Source organism: Nanorana parkeri, unplaced genomic scaffold (genome assembly GCF_000935625.1).
Source record: "Nanorana parkeri isolate BGI_ZX_2015 unplaced genomic scaffold, ASM93562v1 scaffold952, whole genome shotgun sequence".
In the NCBI taxonomy this organism is placed as follows: Eukaryota; Metazoa; Chordata; class Amphibia; order Anura; family Dicroglossidae; genus Nanorana; species Nanorana parkeri.
In genome coordinates this window covers 458,680-477,982 of record NW_017307220.1, presented here as the reverse complement: position 1 = coordinate 477,982, position 19,303 = coordinate 458,680, and the positions used below count along the sequence as shown (strand labels likewise).

General features: G+C 44.8%; 2 protein-coding genes across 2 annotated transcripts in view; both read left to right on the top strand.

The window, feature by feature from the left end:
* Window positions 1-3,580, top strand: part of CDT1 (chromatin licensing and DNA replication factor 1) — a 7,911-nt gene extending 4,331 nt beyond the window's left edge. The window contains exons 6-11 of the mRNA XM_018566478.1: window positions 220-226; window positions 417-520; window positions 609-797; window positions 1,384-1,527; window positions 1,970-2,171; window positions 3,410-3,580. Coding sequence (XP_018421980.1) covers window positions 220-226; window positions 417-520; window positions 609-797; window positions 1,384-1,527; window positions 1,970-2,171; window positions 3,410-3,573 — 810 coding nt within the window. The 3' untranslated portion in view covers window positions 3,574-3,580. The remainder of the gene's footprint in view (window positions 1-219; window positions 227-416; window positions 521-608; window positions 798-1,383; window positions 1,528-1,969; window positions 2,172-3,409) is intronic.
* A 4,750-nt stretch (window positions 3,581-8,330) lies between these two features.
* On the top strand, window positions 8,331-18,728 carry LOC108795274. Its single transcript, XM_018566491.1, has 6 exons — window positions 8,331-8,473; window positions 10,165-10,272; window positions 12,159-12,298; window positions 13,243-13,339; window positions 16,416-16,540; window positions 18,163-18,728. Exons 1-6 carry the CDS (start codon window positions 8,389-8,391, stop codon window positions 18,337-18,339), a joined length of 732 nt encoding a protein of 243 aa, XP_018421993.1. The 5' UTR covers window positions 8,331-8,388; the 3' UTR covers window positions 18,340-18,728.
* Window positions 18,729-19,303: the final 575 nt, after the last annotated feature.

The following is a 19,303-nucleotide window of genomic DNA, read 5'->3' as shown; positions in this document are numbered from 1 at the left end:
TCCGCCTCCTTTTTGATAAGCTAATTGAGGGATGCTGGCCAAAAGGTGCAGACAAAGGCACCCACTGCAATTTTTGTTTTCAGCAGGTTCAAGTATTTGGATGAAATTCGCATAGTGTTTTGGCACCTTAAGTAAAGTGCCGCTATGCCCATGGTCTTGGCGTCCTGTCATTTGTAGGCTTGTGCAGATGCTTCCTCCAGGTTCCTGCGGCGGTTGTAGATCCTTGGTAGCTTATGGTGCAGTCACTCCAATGTGGAGAATTTTGGAATAAAGTGAATATACTATTTTTAAAATATTTGGCCTTTTTTTTGAGATGCTATATTAGTGACCTCATTGCACCAGAGCTTCAGTATGTTCTATTTAGATCTCCAGTTTCTTTGTTGGCAAACATGTCTGACCATCTCTTGGTTTTACAGAAGACAAGATGGATGGACGCCTTCAGCTGACAGTAAGTCGCCTGCTGGAACGCAGGCGGCTATTTCATAGGAGCCTAACTAACATTGTGAAGCAGCACCACAAAGTATGTCTGCCAAATACAGTCACTCACTTTAAATGTGTAGCCGCTTAAGTTGTGGTAAACTTACACTGCATGCTCTCCACCTTTTCAGGCTTTCCTGGAAACCTTGAATCCTCCACTGGTGGTTCCAGATGCCCAGCTGACTCGTTGGCACCCCCGGTTTAATGTTGATGAAGTTCCAGATGTGGTTCCAGCAGAGCTCCCACAGTCCCCACAAGTGGAGAAGCTGACTACAGCTCAAGACGTGTTGAATAAAGCAAGAGGCATGATGACACCTAAGGTGAGTCGGGTTTTGTGACTAGCAGCAGTTGGATGGTGTTGTGGGGTCTGTTCAGGCTGTTGCTTTATTTGAAAGGGGGGGGGGGAAGAGTCGTATGCAGTTGTGTACACTTCTATAATACCGCCTTCCCAGACAAATTGGGGGGGTAAAATGGAATTCCCCATCCTGACTGCACCAGTGAGTGGTGCTCGCTATTTGCAAATCTCTGGGGACACAATTTTAAAGGTGGTTAATATTGAAGACCACTTAAAGTAGTGTTTCTATACTTCTCCCAATTGGTTGCATACATGTCTTGGCTCTAGCTAAACAAGAATTATAACTGATTCCAAAATTTCTCGAGTGGCTTGGGATCAGTGTATGAGTTGTGTACACCTATTCCAGCTTATACAGAATCCATCTTAATCTTTTTTTGATATATGGAATGCTGCTGGTTTTGCTAAAACTAATGAAAGAAAGTTTGTAATTGAAGCCTAGATGTTGAAAGCCCTCAGATTAAAGTTTATGGAAGTCCTTTTGAATATTCAAGATTTGAGTAGTTTTTAATTTTGAAGCCTCTGCTTATGTTTTATACACTTATTCCTTACAGATGGAGAAGGCTCTAGCAAATCTTGCCTTGAGGACTGTGGAGAACAGCCTCTCGGAGCAGAAACAAACTTCACCAGAGGAGCCTAAGCCAGTACCAGCCACTTCAAGCGCTCTCAAAGGAGTCTCTCAGTCACTGCTGGAGAGGGTGGGTAGACTAATATCTGCATTTCAATTGGTTTGATTGTGTTTAAAGCCCAACTCTGGGTATCTGAATAAAAAGCTTTGCATTGGGGGGGCCCCTTAATGTTTACATCTAGGTATAGAGGAATAAGGAGTAATTTATCTCCAGCAGTCTCCCATCAGTGCATCAGGTCCCTGCATACCTATTTACAGTGTGCAGGCATGGAGTCGCAACTTACCTCCACATTGCAGTAATTGTCTTGCATTGTATGTGGCAACGGAGTGACTGCTTCCACTTTTGCTGGTGTAGGTGTACTTTCGTTCCCCGTACTGCCATGTAGCGTATCCCTGTGCTCTGGATTTTGAGTTTCACTTGCCAATGGCATGCACTCGTGGACTAAATATATTACTACCTGTTCTGATTTGTTTCTGAGTTTGGGTATGATCAATTATCACTGATCTTTCAGATTCGGGCTAAAGAGGCACAGAAACATCAAGCCATGATGACACGTAAGCCCCAGCATGAAGAGCGGCTCCTCATGATGTCCAGGCTGCCAGAGTTGGCACGAATCCTCCGTAATGTGTTTGTGGCAGAGAAGAAACCAGCGTTGACCGTGGAAGTTGTGTGCAACAGGGTCATCTCCAGTTACCGCTCCTGCATGACTCCAGGTGAGCCAAAACTCCATTAGTTGTGTCTAATGCATTATATTGAATATATGGGTCTGCTGCATCTGATACTAGCTGTTGTCTCCTAGCCAGATTGACAACTGAGGAAAAAATTGTAGTATAAAGCACCTGGAGATTTTCACTGGGTGTAGTGTCTGATCTTGAGGTTTTGCACTGGCCGTGATGTAGCAATTTTTAGCCTTGACTGGTTTAAGTTGTGCAAATTGAGTTAATGTTGTAGGTGAAGTTTCTGAGTCCAGCAAGAGTTCATGTTGGGGCACAGAAAAAGTCAGATTAGGCTTGTCAAAGGGTGAGACGCCAATGGGGGTCATGCTGTTATAGCTTGCCCTATGTCTAAGAGGAGAAGGTCTATGTGGTTAAAAGAATAAAGTAATCGTTTTATAGGCTTTTCCAATAAAGGTAAAGTGCTGATGTTTGTAACATTAGTATTCTATGTGTAAGACCCCCCCTTCACACCGGGGCGGTTCGGCCACACGGATCCGCCGACATGAATGATCCCATACATTGCTATGGGGACCGTTCATGCGGCCAAAACTGCCCTCTGTACTATTTTAGCCACGCTGACCAGTGATGTTTCCATACAGCTTTCTATGGAACCTTGCTGATCAGTGCAGTTTTGGGCGCTTTCAATTGTTTCAGTGCTGAAACGCAGTTTAAACTCCCAAAACCTCCCTTTTGAGATCAGAGAGGTAATTGCGCTGATCCGCAACCACCCTGGTGTGAATGGGCTCTTAGACTGTGTTTTCTGCTTGTGAAATTAGATTATTTACACGTTTCCATACAACATATTTTGAAAGACGGATGGTGCTGTTGGAATAAGGTTTGAAGCTCAATTTTTAGGATTTCCTGCCCACCGCAATACATGTTGTCTGTTACACAATTACAACAGTAGGGTGTTTGTTGGGGTTGGAAGGTGAAGTTTGCAGGCTTGGGGGTACAGGCAGTGGACAGAGCACGGTATGCATGCATGCATGCAGGCAGGCTTGGGGGGTTGGCTGCGGAGGACAGCGCAGTGTACAGATCTCCGGTTCTAACCTGCATATGTATTGAGTGAGTGCCTCCCTCTTACAACACAAATTATACATTAAACAAGGCTTTTACATTTTAAATGATTTTAACTCCTTTTTTCAGATTTCAAGAAAATGCATATTTGAAGTTTGTTTTTACTACTTTAGCCTGATCTCTTTTTTTTGTACTTTTTTTTTTTTTTTCCTCTTCAGGGGACATGGAGAAACATCTCTCATTGATGATTGCGCTCCAGCCAGACTGGCTGTCAATTCATCCCATCAGGAAGGACACGTACTACAAGCTGAACAAGACTATGGACTTGAACCTAATACTGGAGAGACTTGCCAAAAAACTGAAGGAAGAGGAGTCCCAGTGACTTTAAATTTTAATTATGACGGATTTGTTTACATTGGGACTTTGGTTTTTATAGACAAGTGTGCAATCCTAGGAGTGGAACTAATATAGTGGTGCCATTTGAAAGACTTTGGAATCTTGTGTTACTTCTGCAAACCTCAGTGTTTTTTTGTTCTGGTTGTAACAAATGGCTTTGGATTTTTTTTAAATGTTTGGTTCTGTGCTGTAATCTGCTTTCCAGTGTCCTACATCCATTTTGGGAAGACTGTAAAGTCTTGTTAGAAATATCTTTACCGCGAGGTAGCTGTTGGTTTTAGTTTCTAGAAGAGCTGTTGGATCAGTGTGTAGGCTTAGACTCCCACACAGGGACTCTCCTACCTCTTGTTCTTAAAACCTGGCTTAAGCTGAGGCAGGAGATTGAGCAGCCATAATCAAGAGGATACAGCTAACAAGACCTAAATCTCTCAATTAGGTATGGCTTCATTCTTAAATATCCAAGACTGGAGAGGCAAGTTAGAAGTGTCAGTTTGTGACTGGCCTCTTTTTTAAATTGCAGTTTTCATGCAATAAAATGGGTAGGCAACGTTGACACTGACCAATCCAGGCATGCCTGTGGCTGTCGGTCTTGCAGTGCCTCATGGGACTTTATTCTGGAACAGCAAGAGTGCCAAGGTTGCTCACCCCTGCAGTACGACTTTAAGAATGGACCAAATTACACCTATTTGGAGGGAGGAAAGGTTACTGCTATGAAAAGAACTTTTGAAAAATACTAGCCAAATGTTTTTACGGATTACTCGATTGTGAATCAAGTGCCTGAAACAAATATGCTGAGCAGAAAAGTCAAAGAATTCGGACATCTTGTGTATTCAGGCCAGAGATTGAACACGTAGTTAGGGAGGTTGGTGTGACAGCCAGGCAACTAGCATTTTTAGGTCCACAAATACCTCTATTCCCTTCCAGGAAGGTTTCCTTTTTAAAGTTAATCGGTAGGTGTGCAGTAGCATTTTGTTTTTACTTGCTAAATGTAAAAATCAGGAGGGATTGGTTTTTGTTTTTATTGCTGAATGGCAAATGATTCAACTTCCAACTTTGGATTAAACTAATTTGCATTACCTTTTGACTTTTGTACTGTCTTTACTGCTGCACCACGGGTATAAACTATCCCAGAAGCACCACGGGTATAAACTATCCCAGAAGCCAGGTCGCTAATGCTCCCTTAAAATGAAAGCTGCAAAACTTTGAATTTCTTGAATCACCAAAGAAAGACCACACCCCCAATAATTACATAACCCAAACAAATGGAAAGCATGGGGCTTTAAAACTGTTGTATCCAGATTTTGCTGGACAGAATCACATTTATTGATGATCATTCGTTATGAAATTATTGAATTTTAACCTATTTAATGTAAAATGTATGTAACATTCCAGAAAAAAAATCCTACCTTGAGATGTAACGCCCCCCCTCCCCTAGACCCCATTGACGCACCTCATTTGTTCTATTCAATTTCATAAATTGTTTATCTTTAGACAATGTCCATGATTGTTTTGAATTTTCACGATTATCCTCTTTATTTCATGCTTACGTTGTGCATTGGGTCTAGCCTTCGACACAGGAACAGAGCATCACTAATGGCTGTCCACCTGAAAGGTGCTATAAACGATCTGGTGGACTCCCTCAGGTGCCACCATGTTTGATAAGAGGAGTGGAGATTGAACACAGAGGTATAGTCTTCTTGTAGAAAGATGGGGAATCACGGAAGAAGACATCTTTGCTTCCCCAAAGCAGAGAAATTCTTCTACGAACCCTTCAGCCACAGCACTCGCCTTGGATACTCTCTCAAATCCTTGGGCTTTCAGTCTTTGTTACACCTTCCCCCCCCCCTCCCCCTATTCATCTCTTACTGAGGGTTCTACCGAAATTTCTTTGACATGCAATATCCAATCTTGATGCCCCGCACTGGCTGAAGAAGGCTTGGTTCTCTCTACCCCTGTTATTAGCGTGCCTTCCTCCCTGGTTCCAGCCAGACAGAATGCAATAAGAGTTTGGACCTTGAAACTATCCGCTTGGAATCTGCGGAAAAGATCCTAAAAGCTAAAGGTTTATCCTCTAAAGTTGTCCAGACCTTACTGACTAGAAGTAAGCCCGTCACCAGAAGCATTTACTGCCAGGTATGGAAGACCTTGAGGCCTTGTTCACACCAAGTGCGGAGCAGATACGGACCAGAGCAGGTGCAGACCGGATCAAAACTGCGTCCAATGTATTCCTATGGTATTTTGACCTCCAGTTCACATCGCAGCGTGCGGATCCAGAGCAGGTGAAAAAACTGCGGCAAGCCCTATTTTACCTGCTCTGGATCTGGTCTGGAACGCATGCCTGAAAGCCCATGTTAAGCCCATGTTAAACTTAACCAAAACCGGCCCTAAACGCGTCTAAAACGCGGCACAACCCACTGCACTGCAGAAACCTGACCGGATCTGGTCTGCATTTGGTGTGAACAAGGCCTTAAGGTCTTACAACAGAGCCAGTGATGTTCCTTCTATCCTGGGTTTTCTGCCTGAAGGGGCAGGTAAGGGCATCACTGTTAGTTCTCTGAAAGTCCAGGATGCCCTTAGTGTGGATCTGCATGTTCAGCTGTCGGATAATCCACTCCTATCCAGATTTTTTTAAAGCCCTGGCAAGGCTTAGACCTGTGCACAATGTATATAATGAGGCGGTGCGGAATAGATCATGTACAGCACAATGTATATAATGAGGGGGTGTGGAATAGATCATGTACAGCACAGTGTATATAATGAGGCGGTGTGGAATAGATCATGTACAGCACAGTGTATATAATGAGGCGGTGTGGAATAGATCATGTACAGCACAGTGTATATAATGAGGCGGTGTGGAATAGATCATGTACAGCACAGTGTATATAATGAGGCGGTGCGGAATAGATCATGTACAGCACAGTGTATATAATGAGGGGGTGTGGAATAGATCGTGTACAGCACAGTGTATATAATGAGGGGGTGCGGAATAGATCGTGTACAGCACAGTGTATATAATGAGGGGGTGCGGAATAGATCGTGTACAGCACAGTGTATATAATGAGGGGGTGTGGAATAGATTGTGTACATTCTTTTCAATGACCACCAACGTAGGGAGCATTCTTCCCACTGACCACCAGAGTAATGGGGGACCTTCTCCCAATTACCATGTATGTCATGTAAAGGGTTCCTTCTGCCGCTGACTGCCAATCTAAGGGAGCCTGTCTCCACTCACCATTTATGTAAATGAGGATTTCCCTCCTACCTTCGAATGTTCTGAAATCACTAAGGGCCCCCTTTAGCTCAATGTATCTACCCTGTTTCCCCAAAAATAAGACCTAGGTGTGACCATTCCCATGGCCGGTGGTGGCATAAGGGGGAACTTAGAGCTGCGGGAGAGGAGGGAGAGAATCAGCGGTGCCAATGAAGCCGGCGCTAGAGGAAGCCAGGCGGCAGCACCGGAGGGAGCAGAGCCGCATAAGCCGATGCCTCCTCTATAGGACGGGCTCCTGTCACTGACGGAGTGATACCAAATGCACTCCGCCTGTGAGGAAACGATAGTGAAAGCGCGCTTCGCTCATTCTGGCCAGCGATTGGTTAGCAAATTGCTCAGCGAAAGGTACGGCGCCCCTGATTACCCTGATCACCATATTTTTGTACGTGAATAAGTGTGGATTGTTGTACATTAAAAAAAATAAATAAATAAGACCTCCCCTAAAAATAAGACCTAGTGTGTGTTTTTATGAGCCAAAAAAAAAATATAAGACAGTGTCTTATTTTCGGGGAAACACGGGTATGCAAAGGGAACCGCCCCCATCACGTGGACTGTGTATAAATGATTGGGTAAAACCCCCCAGGGCTTGTTTTCACCTCTACTTTCCTTTTATAAATGCTTTTCTATATAACAAATTGAATTATTTCGATGTTGGATGAGAGGTTTAGTCCAGTATAACACTTTTAGCCCTTTAAAAGTGAATTTATAATACAGGTCCTTATCAGGCAAAAAAGGGACACCTGAGAAGAGAAAAGGGACAGCCAGATTTGGCTCCATATGAGGGACAGTCCCTCCAAATCAGCGACGTGGGAGCCATGTTTCGCTGACTACTGATATAAGAGGGACGTCTCGGCTGACTGACTGTATATGCGAATGGGCTGTAGGTGCAGTCATTATTTGCAGGAGCTCCCTGAGAGGTGAAAGTTATTTCAAGGGATCCTCCGTGTTAAAAAGGTCAGGAAAATCTGCTCTGGGGAGTCGGTAGTGGTATTGAACTTCTCAAGTGTTGCAATGAAGAAGATCAGCCAGCAGAGGTCGTCCACTGACAACATAAGCAGCGTCCACCATGTGTTTTCTTATGCTCCCCAGGGGGGTCATCCATACAATATTTAATAACTGTTCAGTCATGAAAGGGATTACGCAGAGCACCTGTCCATGCCCTCACCATCCCCTTACAAACATTATGCTTAAAAATCCAGTTCCAGGTGCCTATCCGGCTGAATTTATCAAAGATACTGCCCCAAAGAGCTTTCAATTAACCCTTAGAAAAAAATATGACCCTAAGTCTTTAGAAATGACTGTATTAATCACATTGGCAAGGCATCTGTAGAGTCTGGAGAAGGTTGGGTCGGAGGGTGGGATTTGGCTGCTTTTAGGGGGAGCTGTTGGGGAGGTGTGAGGAATTTTGGGGAGGGACCATAACGAGCTTGCTATTAATATTGGATCTGAAATCCTGATTTCAAACTGATTGCTTTGTCGCTTCTGAGTCTTCACCTAGCTTGTCTTCAGCGGACGTCTTGCCTGGTCGCTATGTCCACCTCGCACCGGCTGGTTTTGGTTCTGGGTGGAGCCGGTACTGTTGGATCAGGGATTGTGAAGTGTCTCCTGGAAAAAGGTAATATTTTGGAATTGGGTTATTCATACTGTGATGGCACAGATCTAAGAATTGCCACCGTGGTACAGCCTGAACCTTGACGTTATGCTATGAGCCCATTCCAACTTTCTGGTGGGAAAAGGTGACAGGTATGGGGTCAAAGTTTTTAATACAAAGATGCCTTTGAAGTTTGCACTTCCTTATTAATCCTTCCTTCTTTTCATAAACACTTTATATGCAAAAGACAAATTTATAGATCTACAGAGCTACGCCATTAGCCAAAACAGATAATACATACACATGGACATTTGCCTGATAGCCATGCTCCTTGTAGCCTCATACATCTGGGGTAAAGGGAAGCATGTAGATAGACATGTACTGATTCCTTATTAATCCTTCCTTCTTTTCATAAACACTTTATATGCAAAAGACAAAATTTATAGATCTACAGAGCTACGCCATTAGCCAAAATGGATAATACATACACATGACGACTCAGGGATCTATACACACACACACACACACACACACACACACACACGCAAGGTTGGACTTGATGGACATGTGTCTTTATTCAACCTCAAATACTATGTAACATGGACAGTTGCCTGATAGCCATGCTCCCTGTAGCCTCATACATCTGGGGTAAAGGGAAGCATGTAGATAGACATGTACTGATTGCTTAAGGCAACAAAAGAACTTTTCCTGAATACTAGTCTGTAACGGTAAGATTTACAGGATGCAATAAAGAGCAATGGACACATTTAAAAAGGACATTTATACATCTCTCGAGGGGCCGTCATGTAAGGAACAGGGACAGAGAGGGAGAGGAGTCCACAGGAAGGCAGGTGGGCGCTATCTTGAGGCTCAATGATTGGATTAAGGGACATAAATCCAGGTAAAGGCAGGTAGACGCACTCATAGTACACCACATAAATGGCATTATACTTAAGATTCAAAGGAATTTACAAGGTGCAATAAATCTGAGAGTAACAGCAACTAGGTGAGCATTCAACCGGGAGATCCAGAATTCCAAGTTCCTGGCTACACACGTAGCCAAAACTGCCAGCAAAAACTGGGGACAGATCTAGATGGACAGGAGAGGGTTACAGAAGAGTTGTGAACCATGTGAGTCCAGGGGGAAACTTTAAAAAGTGTTATTAATTATAAATAAGATTTTTTTTAAAATTCAGGGTGCAGTGAAGTTCAATGGAAGCAGTTAATAGGGACATTTGTGCATATCTAGATGGACAGTTGTGCCAAGTGGCTGCAAGTCTAGAGGAAGGCAGGAGGAACCTTTGTTGATGGACAAAAATGGGGGGAAAAAAGGGAGACGTTTTAACACACACAAATGGGATTATACAGTAATCTCCCTGTTATCTGGCATCCACGGGGATTGGTAGATTCCAGATAAATGTACTTTCTGGTTGCTTGAGAGTAACTATTAAAAATAAGTCTAACTAATGGCATACCCCATACTACACCATATCATAAACTCTGACTTCATAATAATATTCAAATGCAGTAATCAAAAGCAAATTAAGACAAATAGACACACTTGAGACAAATGGGCACACGATCGTTTCCAGGATAATACATGCCGCAGAACAATAAGTACACCGGGGATTTTTTTTTATGGTTAGATGAGAGTCCTGGTTAGTGGAATTCCAGATAACAGAGAGGTTACTAGTTCATGGCTTTTTGTGTTGCAGGGTTCCAGGTAGCTGTGATTTCCAGGGACGATTCCCGTCTGGAGAAGCTGAGGAATTTCCTACCAGCACAGTACAGAGATAACCTGCACACCATGGTCGGGGATGTGGGTAAGAAGTAGAAGGAGAAATACCACTTCCTGCACTATGTTGGGATGTATGCGGATCGTGTGCTCCATCTGAACCCTATAGCTGGCCATAGGCGTAGCAATTTTCAGTTATTTCAAACACTTTTGATCCACCAGCAATTGCAAATATGATTGTGAGTGATCACTAGGAGCTAAGCACTCTGCCGTCCGTGAGTTTGATTGAACACTGGAATTTGCTCAATTGTGAAGTTGAAACCGGGCAACACATTGACAACTTCCGTACAGGTTCTTTTTTTTATAACAATGGCAACTTCGTAGATAGTGATCACATTTTTCCTGCACATTCAGTTGGGGCAATTTTGATGCCATCGCCTTGTGCTCAATGGAATCCAACGTTTTAGGTCTTCCACTGTTTTATGGTTTCAATGAAAAATGGTATTGAAAGCTTGATCACCCTACCAAATTTCTGCGCATATGGCTCTGCCTGTATCATCCAGTGCATCCATCTTCCATCACCATACCAGTATTACGTAGACTGACCCATAAAGATATCATGGATGCTAACTTTTAGGCAACATTTATTAATCACAGCCCTGCTCTTTGGCATCAGGTCGGTTCCTGGGAAGATTTCTCTAACATTTTTATTTTAAGTTTAAAAAAAAAAAGGGGTTTAAAGGAGAACTATGAGGTCAGGGGTTTTCCCCATAGTTCTCCTTAGGGTAACGGGAGGACACAAACTAGCGTCCTCCCGTCACACTAAGCTCGGTATACCGCGAGCTACAGCTCGCGGTATACTGAGACGCCGCAGCCGGAGCGGATCCCGACATGGACGTCGGGCTCCGCCCAGCTGCGTGAGTGACAGCTGGCTCTGCCTCTAGATAGGCAGAGCCAGCTGTCACTCACTCCAGCTGCGGCGTCTCAGTATACCGGGGCAGAGCTAGAGGCAGAGCCAGCTGTACCCGCCCCCTCCCCCGTCCGTTCCGCCAGTCAGCGCTGGGAGAGGGGAATCCAGCCCCTCCCCGTCACGGCAGAGAGCCGTGACAGGATCGAGAAGTGAGCGAACACCAGTATGTGTTCGCTCACCTCCCGATCTACTGAGCCGACCTGTGACAGTCTCATTGTCACAGGTCGGCTAGAACTATGAGGTGAGTGGAAATCAGTCATCTCATAGTTCTACTTTAACCCCTCGATGGCTGATCTGGCCACATTAAAACGCCCTATATAAAATCGATCTCATTGACCACACATTGGCCACGGTTCAGCTTTCTGAGTCATGGTGCAAACACAGAATGATAAATGATCATTAGAATGGCTAGGGGTTAACAAGAGAGAAAAGGTGAGCAATTTTGATTGCAATTTTTGTTATTATATGCCAGGATAGAATAAATATCGCCAGCACTAGAGCTGGAGACGTTTCTTCTATTCTTAACACGGCGCCATCCGTGGATGTCACTACAAATGCCAACATATCCACTTTGGTTGTAGAACGATATGGAGTGGAGTGCATCTGGTATCTGAATCTTTCCATATGTTTACAAACAGAGATTTCCTAAAAGACTAAATGATGGAAACGTGACATAATTAGACACATTGGCTCGTTTTCGGTGAGAGATCTAGGTGCAACCAAACGTCACCAGTCCTGAGCCAGTGATAATCTGTCCATTCTGGTTCACTATAGAACTCACAACCTGACATTCCTTTTGGTCTAATCCCAGGTTCGGGGAATGAGACAGATCTTAAGCTTCTGAACGTTATGTTACATTTTCTGATGTGTCCCCCATCTGTTCAGCAGACCCAGAGGATGAAGGGTGTGTGTTCCTCGTCTGTTATTGGAGCTGTGTGCGGCAGACTAGCAGAGCCCCTGGCTGTGTCTGGCTTTCTGACCCTTTGTGTTTGGGTTGTGTGCAGGATCTGAGGAGGGGGCGCAGGAGGCGGCAGACGCTCTCGCCAGTCGCGTGGGGAAGGTGACCGATGTGGTTTCATCGCTGGGGTTCAGCTGGTGGCAAGGCGGTCCACCCCATACACAGGCACTTCAGGAGCTGCAGAGGGTACGGTGATAACAGTCTGATATAACACATGACGCCACATCAACAAACATTTTTTATTCCTTGCTTTCATTAGCAATGGCTGAATTGTATTACAAAGTGGAGCTGATTTATGAAAACCGGTCGTTACGCATAGCAACCAAAAAGATTCTCTGGTACAGCTGGAATGTGAAAGCTTCTTGGTGGTTGTGCTTGTCCAATAGAAGCCTATGAAATAACCAGCTGGAGCTGTTGCTCATAGCAACTAGTGAAGATTCCATATTTCATAGGAAAGGTGAAATCTGATTGGGTGGTTTGGGCTTCTCTCTTTCCTTTGATCATTCTAGTTACATATGATGCAGTGCTGCTTGGACATTGAAAAAGGGAAAATGAATTGGATGCTACGGGCAATGGCTTTAAGTCTGCAGCGGTTTTCATACACCAATCCCTGAGAGGCAAGGCGCATGATAATGTTCTCCTGGGTTGGGCACCTCCTAGATGGAGCCATCGATATTCAGTACAAAGTGACAGGTTCTCTTGTTAGTGCTCCCCCCACATACTGATGCTTGCCTTTCCTGTGCTCCCCTGTTCCTCCATTCATCGCTGAGAAATACTTGGTTCTTCTGGGTATAGGAAAGCATGTGACCTACATATCCCCCCAGGATTCCAAGCATAGGGCCTGAGTTATCAACCACCAGGCCCAAAAGCTGCCAAATGTAGAAAGAGAGAAGGTTTGGAACCTCGAGTAAACTCCCACATGGAGCTCACACAGGGTTTAGATCCATGGCTCCTTCAGAAGAGTATGGGGAAGATATCAGTGGGAGGAGGGGTTGCCCTAACAAGAGAACCTGTCACTTGTTATGATTGAGTTTTGCCAGGCATAGTCCAATGATCTCAGTGACAGCCTTGGAGTAGAACCCTATCTAGTGGTCATGTCTTCTCTTTTATTTTATTTATTTTCTCTGTAGGTGCTGAACACTCTCCTCCTCAGCACATTCACCTCCTGGAAGGCCTTCTTTCCTTTGGTGAAGGACAATCCCAACGGAACATACACATTCATCACAGGTAGGGTCCCCATTCACACACCTATCCTCCTATCAGCAGGGTCAGATTTCCATCACTGGAGCCATCCAGAATATTGGGATCATTTCTGAATAAGCTTATATGATATGTTTGTATCTCTACTAATTATGAAAAGATATGTGTGGCTGATGGCAATACCGAATATGAGAGATGTCACCAGCACACGTATGGAAAGGTATTGCTATCAGCCACACATGCAGGGGAAAAAGAACCTCTATCCATAAGCCTGGTGGTCTATTCATTTATTTTTACCAGTCTACCTTACTGCCATTTTGCTATAAGCTTATCACTTTGCAATCTACAACCTTTAGAAGGAGTAGGCAACCTCGGCTCCTGTGAACTATAAATCCCATAAAGCATTGCTAGACTCTGATAACCTCAGGCATTATTCCCACAGGCAGAGGTATTATCAGATTTGTAGTTTCAGCACAACTGGAATACCAAGGGAGGTTGCCTACCACTGGCCTACAGTCACATCACCAAACAGTTCCACCTTTGTCCTGACTTTTAGGTCCTGGATGTCAAATGTGAATGTGATTTATATACAGATAAAGGGCAGGGTTTGAACTGATAGGTGCTAGAACCTAATTATCATGCATATCTCCTGCCTTTGGGGTCATATGGCTCAATTTTCTAAGTAATAACAATCCACATTGTTATTTTCATCAACAAGAACTGCAAATAACAATCGTTATGGCAAATAACATATGTGTTATAGCGTAGTAAATTAAGCCCAGAGTGGTGTAAACCAGTGGTAGGCAACCATGGCACTCCAGTTGAGGTGAAACTGGAATTCCCATAATGACTCTGCCTCTGGGAGTCATGCAGCTTAATTGCAGGAAGATTACCTGTGCGCACATTCATATGCACACCTCAGTACACAAAGAAATGCATGACAGGTAGTTGGAAGTGAACCTGTACTTAGCGCCCATTCTAGGCAGTACAAGGCTCAATTTCAAAGAAGGACCCTATGGAGCCAATGCTGACCTTCCCCATGTTCCATTAATGCATTTCTACATCATCCAAGAAATACCATTTTTTGTATTAGGGTGACACACTGCTGCCTCCCCACAATGCAGTGCTAGTGCATAAGTCCCAACTTTCCATTTTTATTTCAAAGTATGGAAACAAAGGGGTCACCCCGACCTCTGCTCTGAGCTACAGCATGTCACATGGGAGAGCATGCATGGCCCTGTGTCAAAGAGGAACTGCACCCTTATCTTAAAAATGACAACAAAGACACCTTTAGAAATGTTTAGTAATGATACTTGCCGTCTTTTTATTCTTTGCATACGTTATTTTTCTTTTCCTTCCCATTGTTCTCACAGTTGCCATTTTGACTAAGGGCCGATGAATTCATCTCCCTTTACTTCAGGGAACTGTGAGTCTATCTCCTGGAACATGTGACAGTGTACATCATCTGGGGGGGGCGGGTGCTTTCGGTGGGAAATGCCTTTCCCTGAAATCTTGCAAGATTTTACAGTTTACAGATATAATTTCCCAGGAAGGCACTGGTGATGTGGCCTTCCGAGGATGCATGTGAAGCCAGGGCTACATCACCAGTGCTTCCCTCATCCAGGAAGTGGAAAAAACAGTAATTCTAAGTAAAAGCCAAATATGTTTGTATAACTAATGATTTCATATCAGCATGCAGAGTGATGTGATTTTTAGTGAGAGGCAGTAAAGGTCTGCTGTGAGGGTTAACTTACTAAGCAGGTCAAATATTATACAGAAATCTTAGGTGACCATAGGAGGGAGTGCAGGGAATGGGGCAGAGAAAAGTACAATCCTTCCTGCAAAATGAAATTGACTTTGCCCAGTATAAATGAACAAAAGCAACAATAAAGCTCAATTGAAATTGTGGTTTCATTTAAATGAACAAATTCCAGATCCAACAAAACAAAAGCTATACAAAAGTCTTAGGGTTTGTTTTCTTTAAAAAACAGCCACAGCCTGAGTAGAAAAGTTTGTCCCCTGCCAGCATGCTATACAGCAGGATCCTTGCTCTCTGTGTGGGAGCAGTAGTCTCTCGGCAGAGGTCTGACATGCCCCTTGCTGAGTCACAACCAGAACTCTTCAATCAGCTTTGCTCATTGCAGAGTCATAGGTCTGACTCAGCAGAAGGGGGGCTGGTGCCGGACATCTGCAGAGAGACCACTGCTGCCCCACAGAGAGCAAGGGTCCTTCTCTGGCAGGGGACAGGCTTTTATATTCAGGCTGTGGCTGCTTTAGAATTGTATTGAACTGTAAGATTTTGCATTTGGAATGTATTTAGCTGATTAAATGAAAAGGTTCAATTGGGCTTTAAAGTCTGCTGCTCGGTGAGTGGGCATGGCGCTCAGCCTCCAGTGATGCGACGTCCACAGACTCCCTCGTCCCTCTGCCACCACCGCCGACATCTTCTCCAGGTCTTCTTCCCGGTTTGGTCACTTTGGGCATGTTGATTGGCCTGCCTGAAATAACGTGAGAGTTACTTTGTCCTGGCAGCCCACATCATGCCGAGAATGCAGACTGAGCTGTTTCACTGGCTTTCTCTGGCTACTGTACTTTCTGAGTCATTCACCTGCGATAAACAAGTCACAATGCCTGATCTGAATACTTGTTCCAGGTTAGTGGCTTAGTATTTATTGAATCGAATCAGCATGAAAGTCATGCTATTCAAAAGGAGAAGTTGGCAATGGCAATCTACATTCTTGCCGTTACTGGCTCATTTTGAAAATTCTAGTTGCCTGGCTATCACACCGGATCCTCTAAATTATCTACAGTACTTTCTAAGCCACTGACCTGGAACGTGCATGAAGACAGCAAAGTCAGACTCCTTTTTTTGCTTTCTAGCTTTGGGTCAGTGACTCAGGAAGTTTTGAAATCATTAGAGCAACATGATGACCGAGCAACCAGCATTTCCAGACTCTGAGGTCTGCAATGGTGGCCATCAAATTTCTCCTGGCATAGATTTCCTTTTAACACTTCAGACGCACATCATATTTCTATATTCCGTACAGCATTGACATTGCCCCAGCTTTACATTCTAAGTCGCATTTGTGTCTTCCCTCCACAGGTGGTGCTGGCGAGCGCCTGTTGATGCCCGGTACGGGGTTCCTTACTTTAGGAGCAGCAGGAGCTTTGGCCTTTTCCCAGGTTGTGCGGGAGGAGTATCCTGATATTCCATGCAAACTTAATGAGGTTTGTAACACATTGTAAGCCACGTCAGAAAGAAAAATGGTAAAAGTGGTACAAATGAATTGGATTTCTGATCTGATCTGAGGTGTGGGAGGGAAGGGTTGTTCTTGCCATTCCCAGCAGCCAACATCCCTAGCAGCCAACATACCTAGCAGCCAACATCCCTTGCAGCCAATCATAGTCCATTCCATGTTGCTAAAGCATGCATGGGAGCATAAAAGAGAGATCTGACTTATGAGTTCACACATCCTATTTCAGCAAGTAAATTCACTAAAATTGTATTACTCTAGTTCATCATAAATAGTGAGGAGTGAAGCGGCATGAGTTCAGTTTGCTCGGATGTTTGCAGAACCCTGACAAAATCTACAGTTAGTCTTAACGGTAATGGTATTTCTAAGAATCTTCCAGGACAGCAAGCCTACTGGGGTTGCTATCCTGGAAGATGATTGGAGAAAATATGGGTTTGATGGACATTCAAGCGAACTGAACCCAGGGTTGTCTGTGTCCTAGCAACCAATGATATAGTGTGACCTGCACAGCGCTATAGGCTGCTCGGATGCTAGAGGCTTGGTCGCTCAATGTCATTGGCTTCTAAGACACAGACGGGCCCACCATAACAACCAATGATGTTGTGGGGCTGCCAAAATCTTAGCAACAAATGATGCTGTGACACAAAGTAGACCTTGAAATAAAATGCACTGTGTGGGTCCCCTCATTCTGTAAAAAGCACCCAGTGTTACCGTACTAGGTGCAAAACGTACTACCGCGTTTCCCCGAAAATAAGACACTTCCCCCCCCCCCCAAAAAAAAAAATCACACTAGGTCTTATTTTTGGGGGATGTCTTATTTTACATGCTGTCACAATACCTGCAGGCTGCAGCTGTCCTGGAGCTCTCCTCTCTGAAGCCGTCCACCGTTCTCGGTGGGATCCCCGCCAGGGAGCCACCTCTCTCGTCGCCAGGCTAGACTGCTCAGTCACCTCACTTCGACCCCACTGGCCATACGTTCCTTGCTGTGCTGCTGCCTGCTGGGAAATGTAGTTTTCTGCCCGGCGGCAGCTTTCTAAGCAAAGGTGTCTGCTGATTTTGTGACAGGGACAGCATGCGGGAGCTGCGGCGCAGCGGTTAGTCCCCGCCAGGTACTCTGGTTGCTCTCTGGGCCACCCCCAAACTAGGTCTTTAGGTCTTATTTTCTGGGTATGTCTTATATTACAGGAAGGTTTAAAAATAGTGCTAGGTCTTATTTTTGGGAAAGCACGGTATATCACACTTACTTCAGCTAGATCCCAGGGAATATGGAACAGCCAACAGGAGAAGGCGCTCTTGCAATAGACTGGGGGAGGGGGGGGGGTCTTTTCAGAACATTTTATTTGCTCTGCATTCCCCATTAATCTTCTCAGACAGACAGCGATGTTGCCCCCAGTGATGCATAAAACAGGGTGTAGGTACCGTAAGTATAAATGTAACTTTTTTTTCTTTGCCGGTACATTTTGCATCTAGTACCATTGGGTGCTTTTTAAATAGGAGGGTCCCGGACAGAATACACAGATCTTACATTGTACTGCAAGGTCTGCTTTAAGGTAAATTAAGCTACTGTCAGAAGCTGTGAGTTTTTATTATCCACAGGTCAAGATCAACATGGGAGTGGCCCTTCCGGAACGCCTCGGACCCGGCTACGTGAGCCACCTGGAGGTGGGAGAGGCAGTTGCCTCACTGGTGGAGAAGAGACGAGTGTCACATACTGTGTTGTGTGCCAACTCCACCACTGACCTCAAGACTCTTATCTTAGAAGGTAAGCTGTGAGCTCTGGGACACCTTTCCACCAACTGCCTGATTCTAATTCCCGCTGTACTGCAACAACCCGTCCACTGTTACCTCATCTACAACTTCATTACTCACCATACTACCCAAATCACAACCAGAAGGTCAAACCAAAGTCCCAGCCAAGCCTGCACCTTCCATCTGCTTGAGACAGACAAGTAACAGCATCACTGAACACTGTACAGAAACATCCATTGAAAATTAAGTATTATATTGCAAGATACCAGGAGCTGCACGTTGTCCATCACAACCTTGGATGGAGAAAACCCCCACAAGTGGATTTTGAAGATGTCATTTGGAACATACCATTCTGTTGAGAGTTACGGGGGGACTGACCACTCTTTATAACGTGTTAGTGAACAGAGGGGGATGACTCCTAAGTATTGTTGTTCACCCACCAGCAACTTCTTTTTATGCCATGTCATAAAAGGGTTGTCCACATTTCACCAAAGGTAGATAGATGTGTCTATTCTCAAAGCGAGCTCTGCCATCTTCACTATCGCTGACTCCATCAGTGGCACACCATGCACTCAAGATGCTGGACGTCAGTCACCTGACTTGTGTCGAAAGTCCTGGGCATGTACGCAGGGCTGGATTTCCCACAAGGCCAACTAAGGCCCGGCCTCGGGGCAGAAGGGAGTAGAGGTGCAGCAGGGGTTTGGAATTCCTATCTCTTGATGCCTGGGACATGCAGTTGCGGGCGCCTGGCGGGTAGTTGTTATCTACATTTAGCCGTGCTTTGGGCAAGCAGGGCTAATGTACAGTGGGGAAGCTGCCGCTTGTTCTGTACAAGTGATCACTTGTATGCAGCCTGTAGGTCTGCAATTCTCCATGGTAGGGAGCTTTGGCGGGTAGGGGGGCGCAATGAGGTACCTGGCCTTGGGGCAGCATAGAGAGTAAATCCAGCCCTGCATGTACATTTGCCATTCTAATGGAGTGCAGTGGC

Excerpts from the sequence above, each read along its gene's own strand:
- LOC108795274 (XM_018566491.1), top strand. The coding sequence starts at position 8,389 with ATGTCCACCTCGCACCGGCTGGTTTTGGTTCTGGGTGGAGCCGGTACT. Across the intron at positions 12,299-13,242 it reads CACTTCAGGAGCTGCAGAGG|GTGCTGAACACTCTCCTCCT; the intron begins GTACGGTGATAA and ends TTTTCTCTGTAG. Across the intron at positions 16,541-18,162 it reads TTCCATGCAAACTTAATGAG|GTCAAGATCAACATGGGAGT; the intron begins GTTTGTAACACA and ends TATTATCCACAG.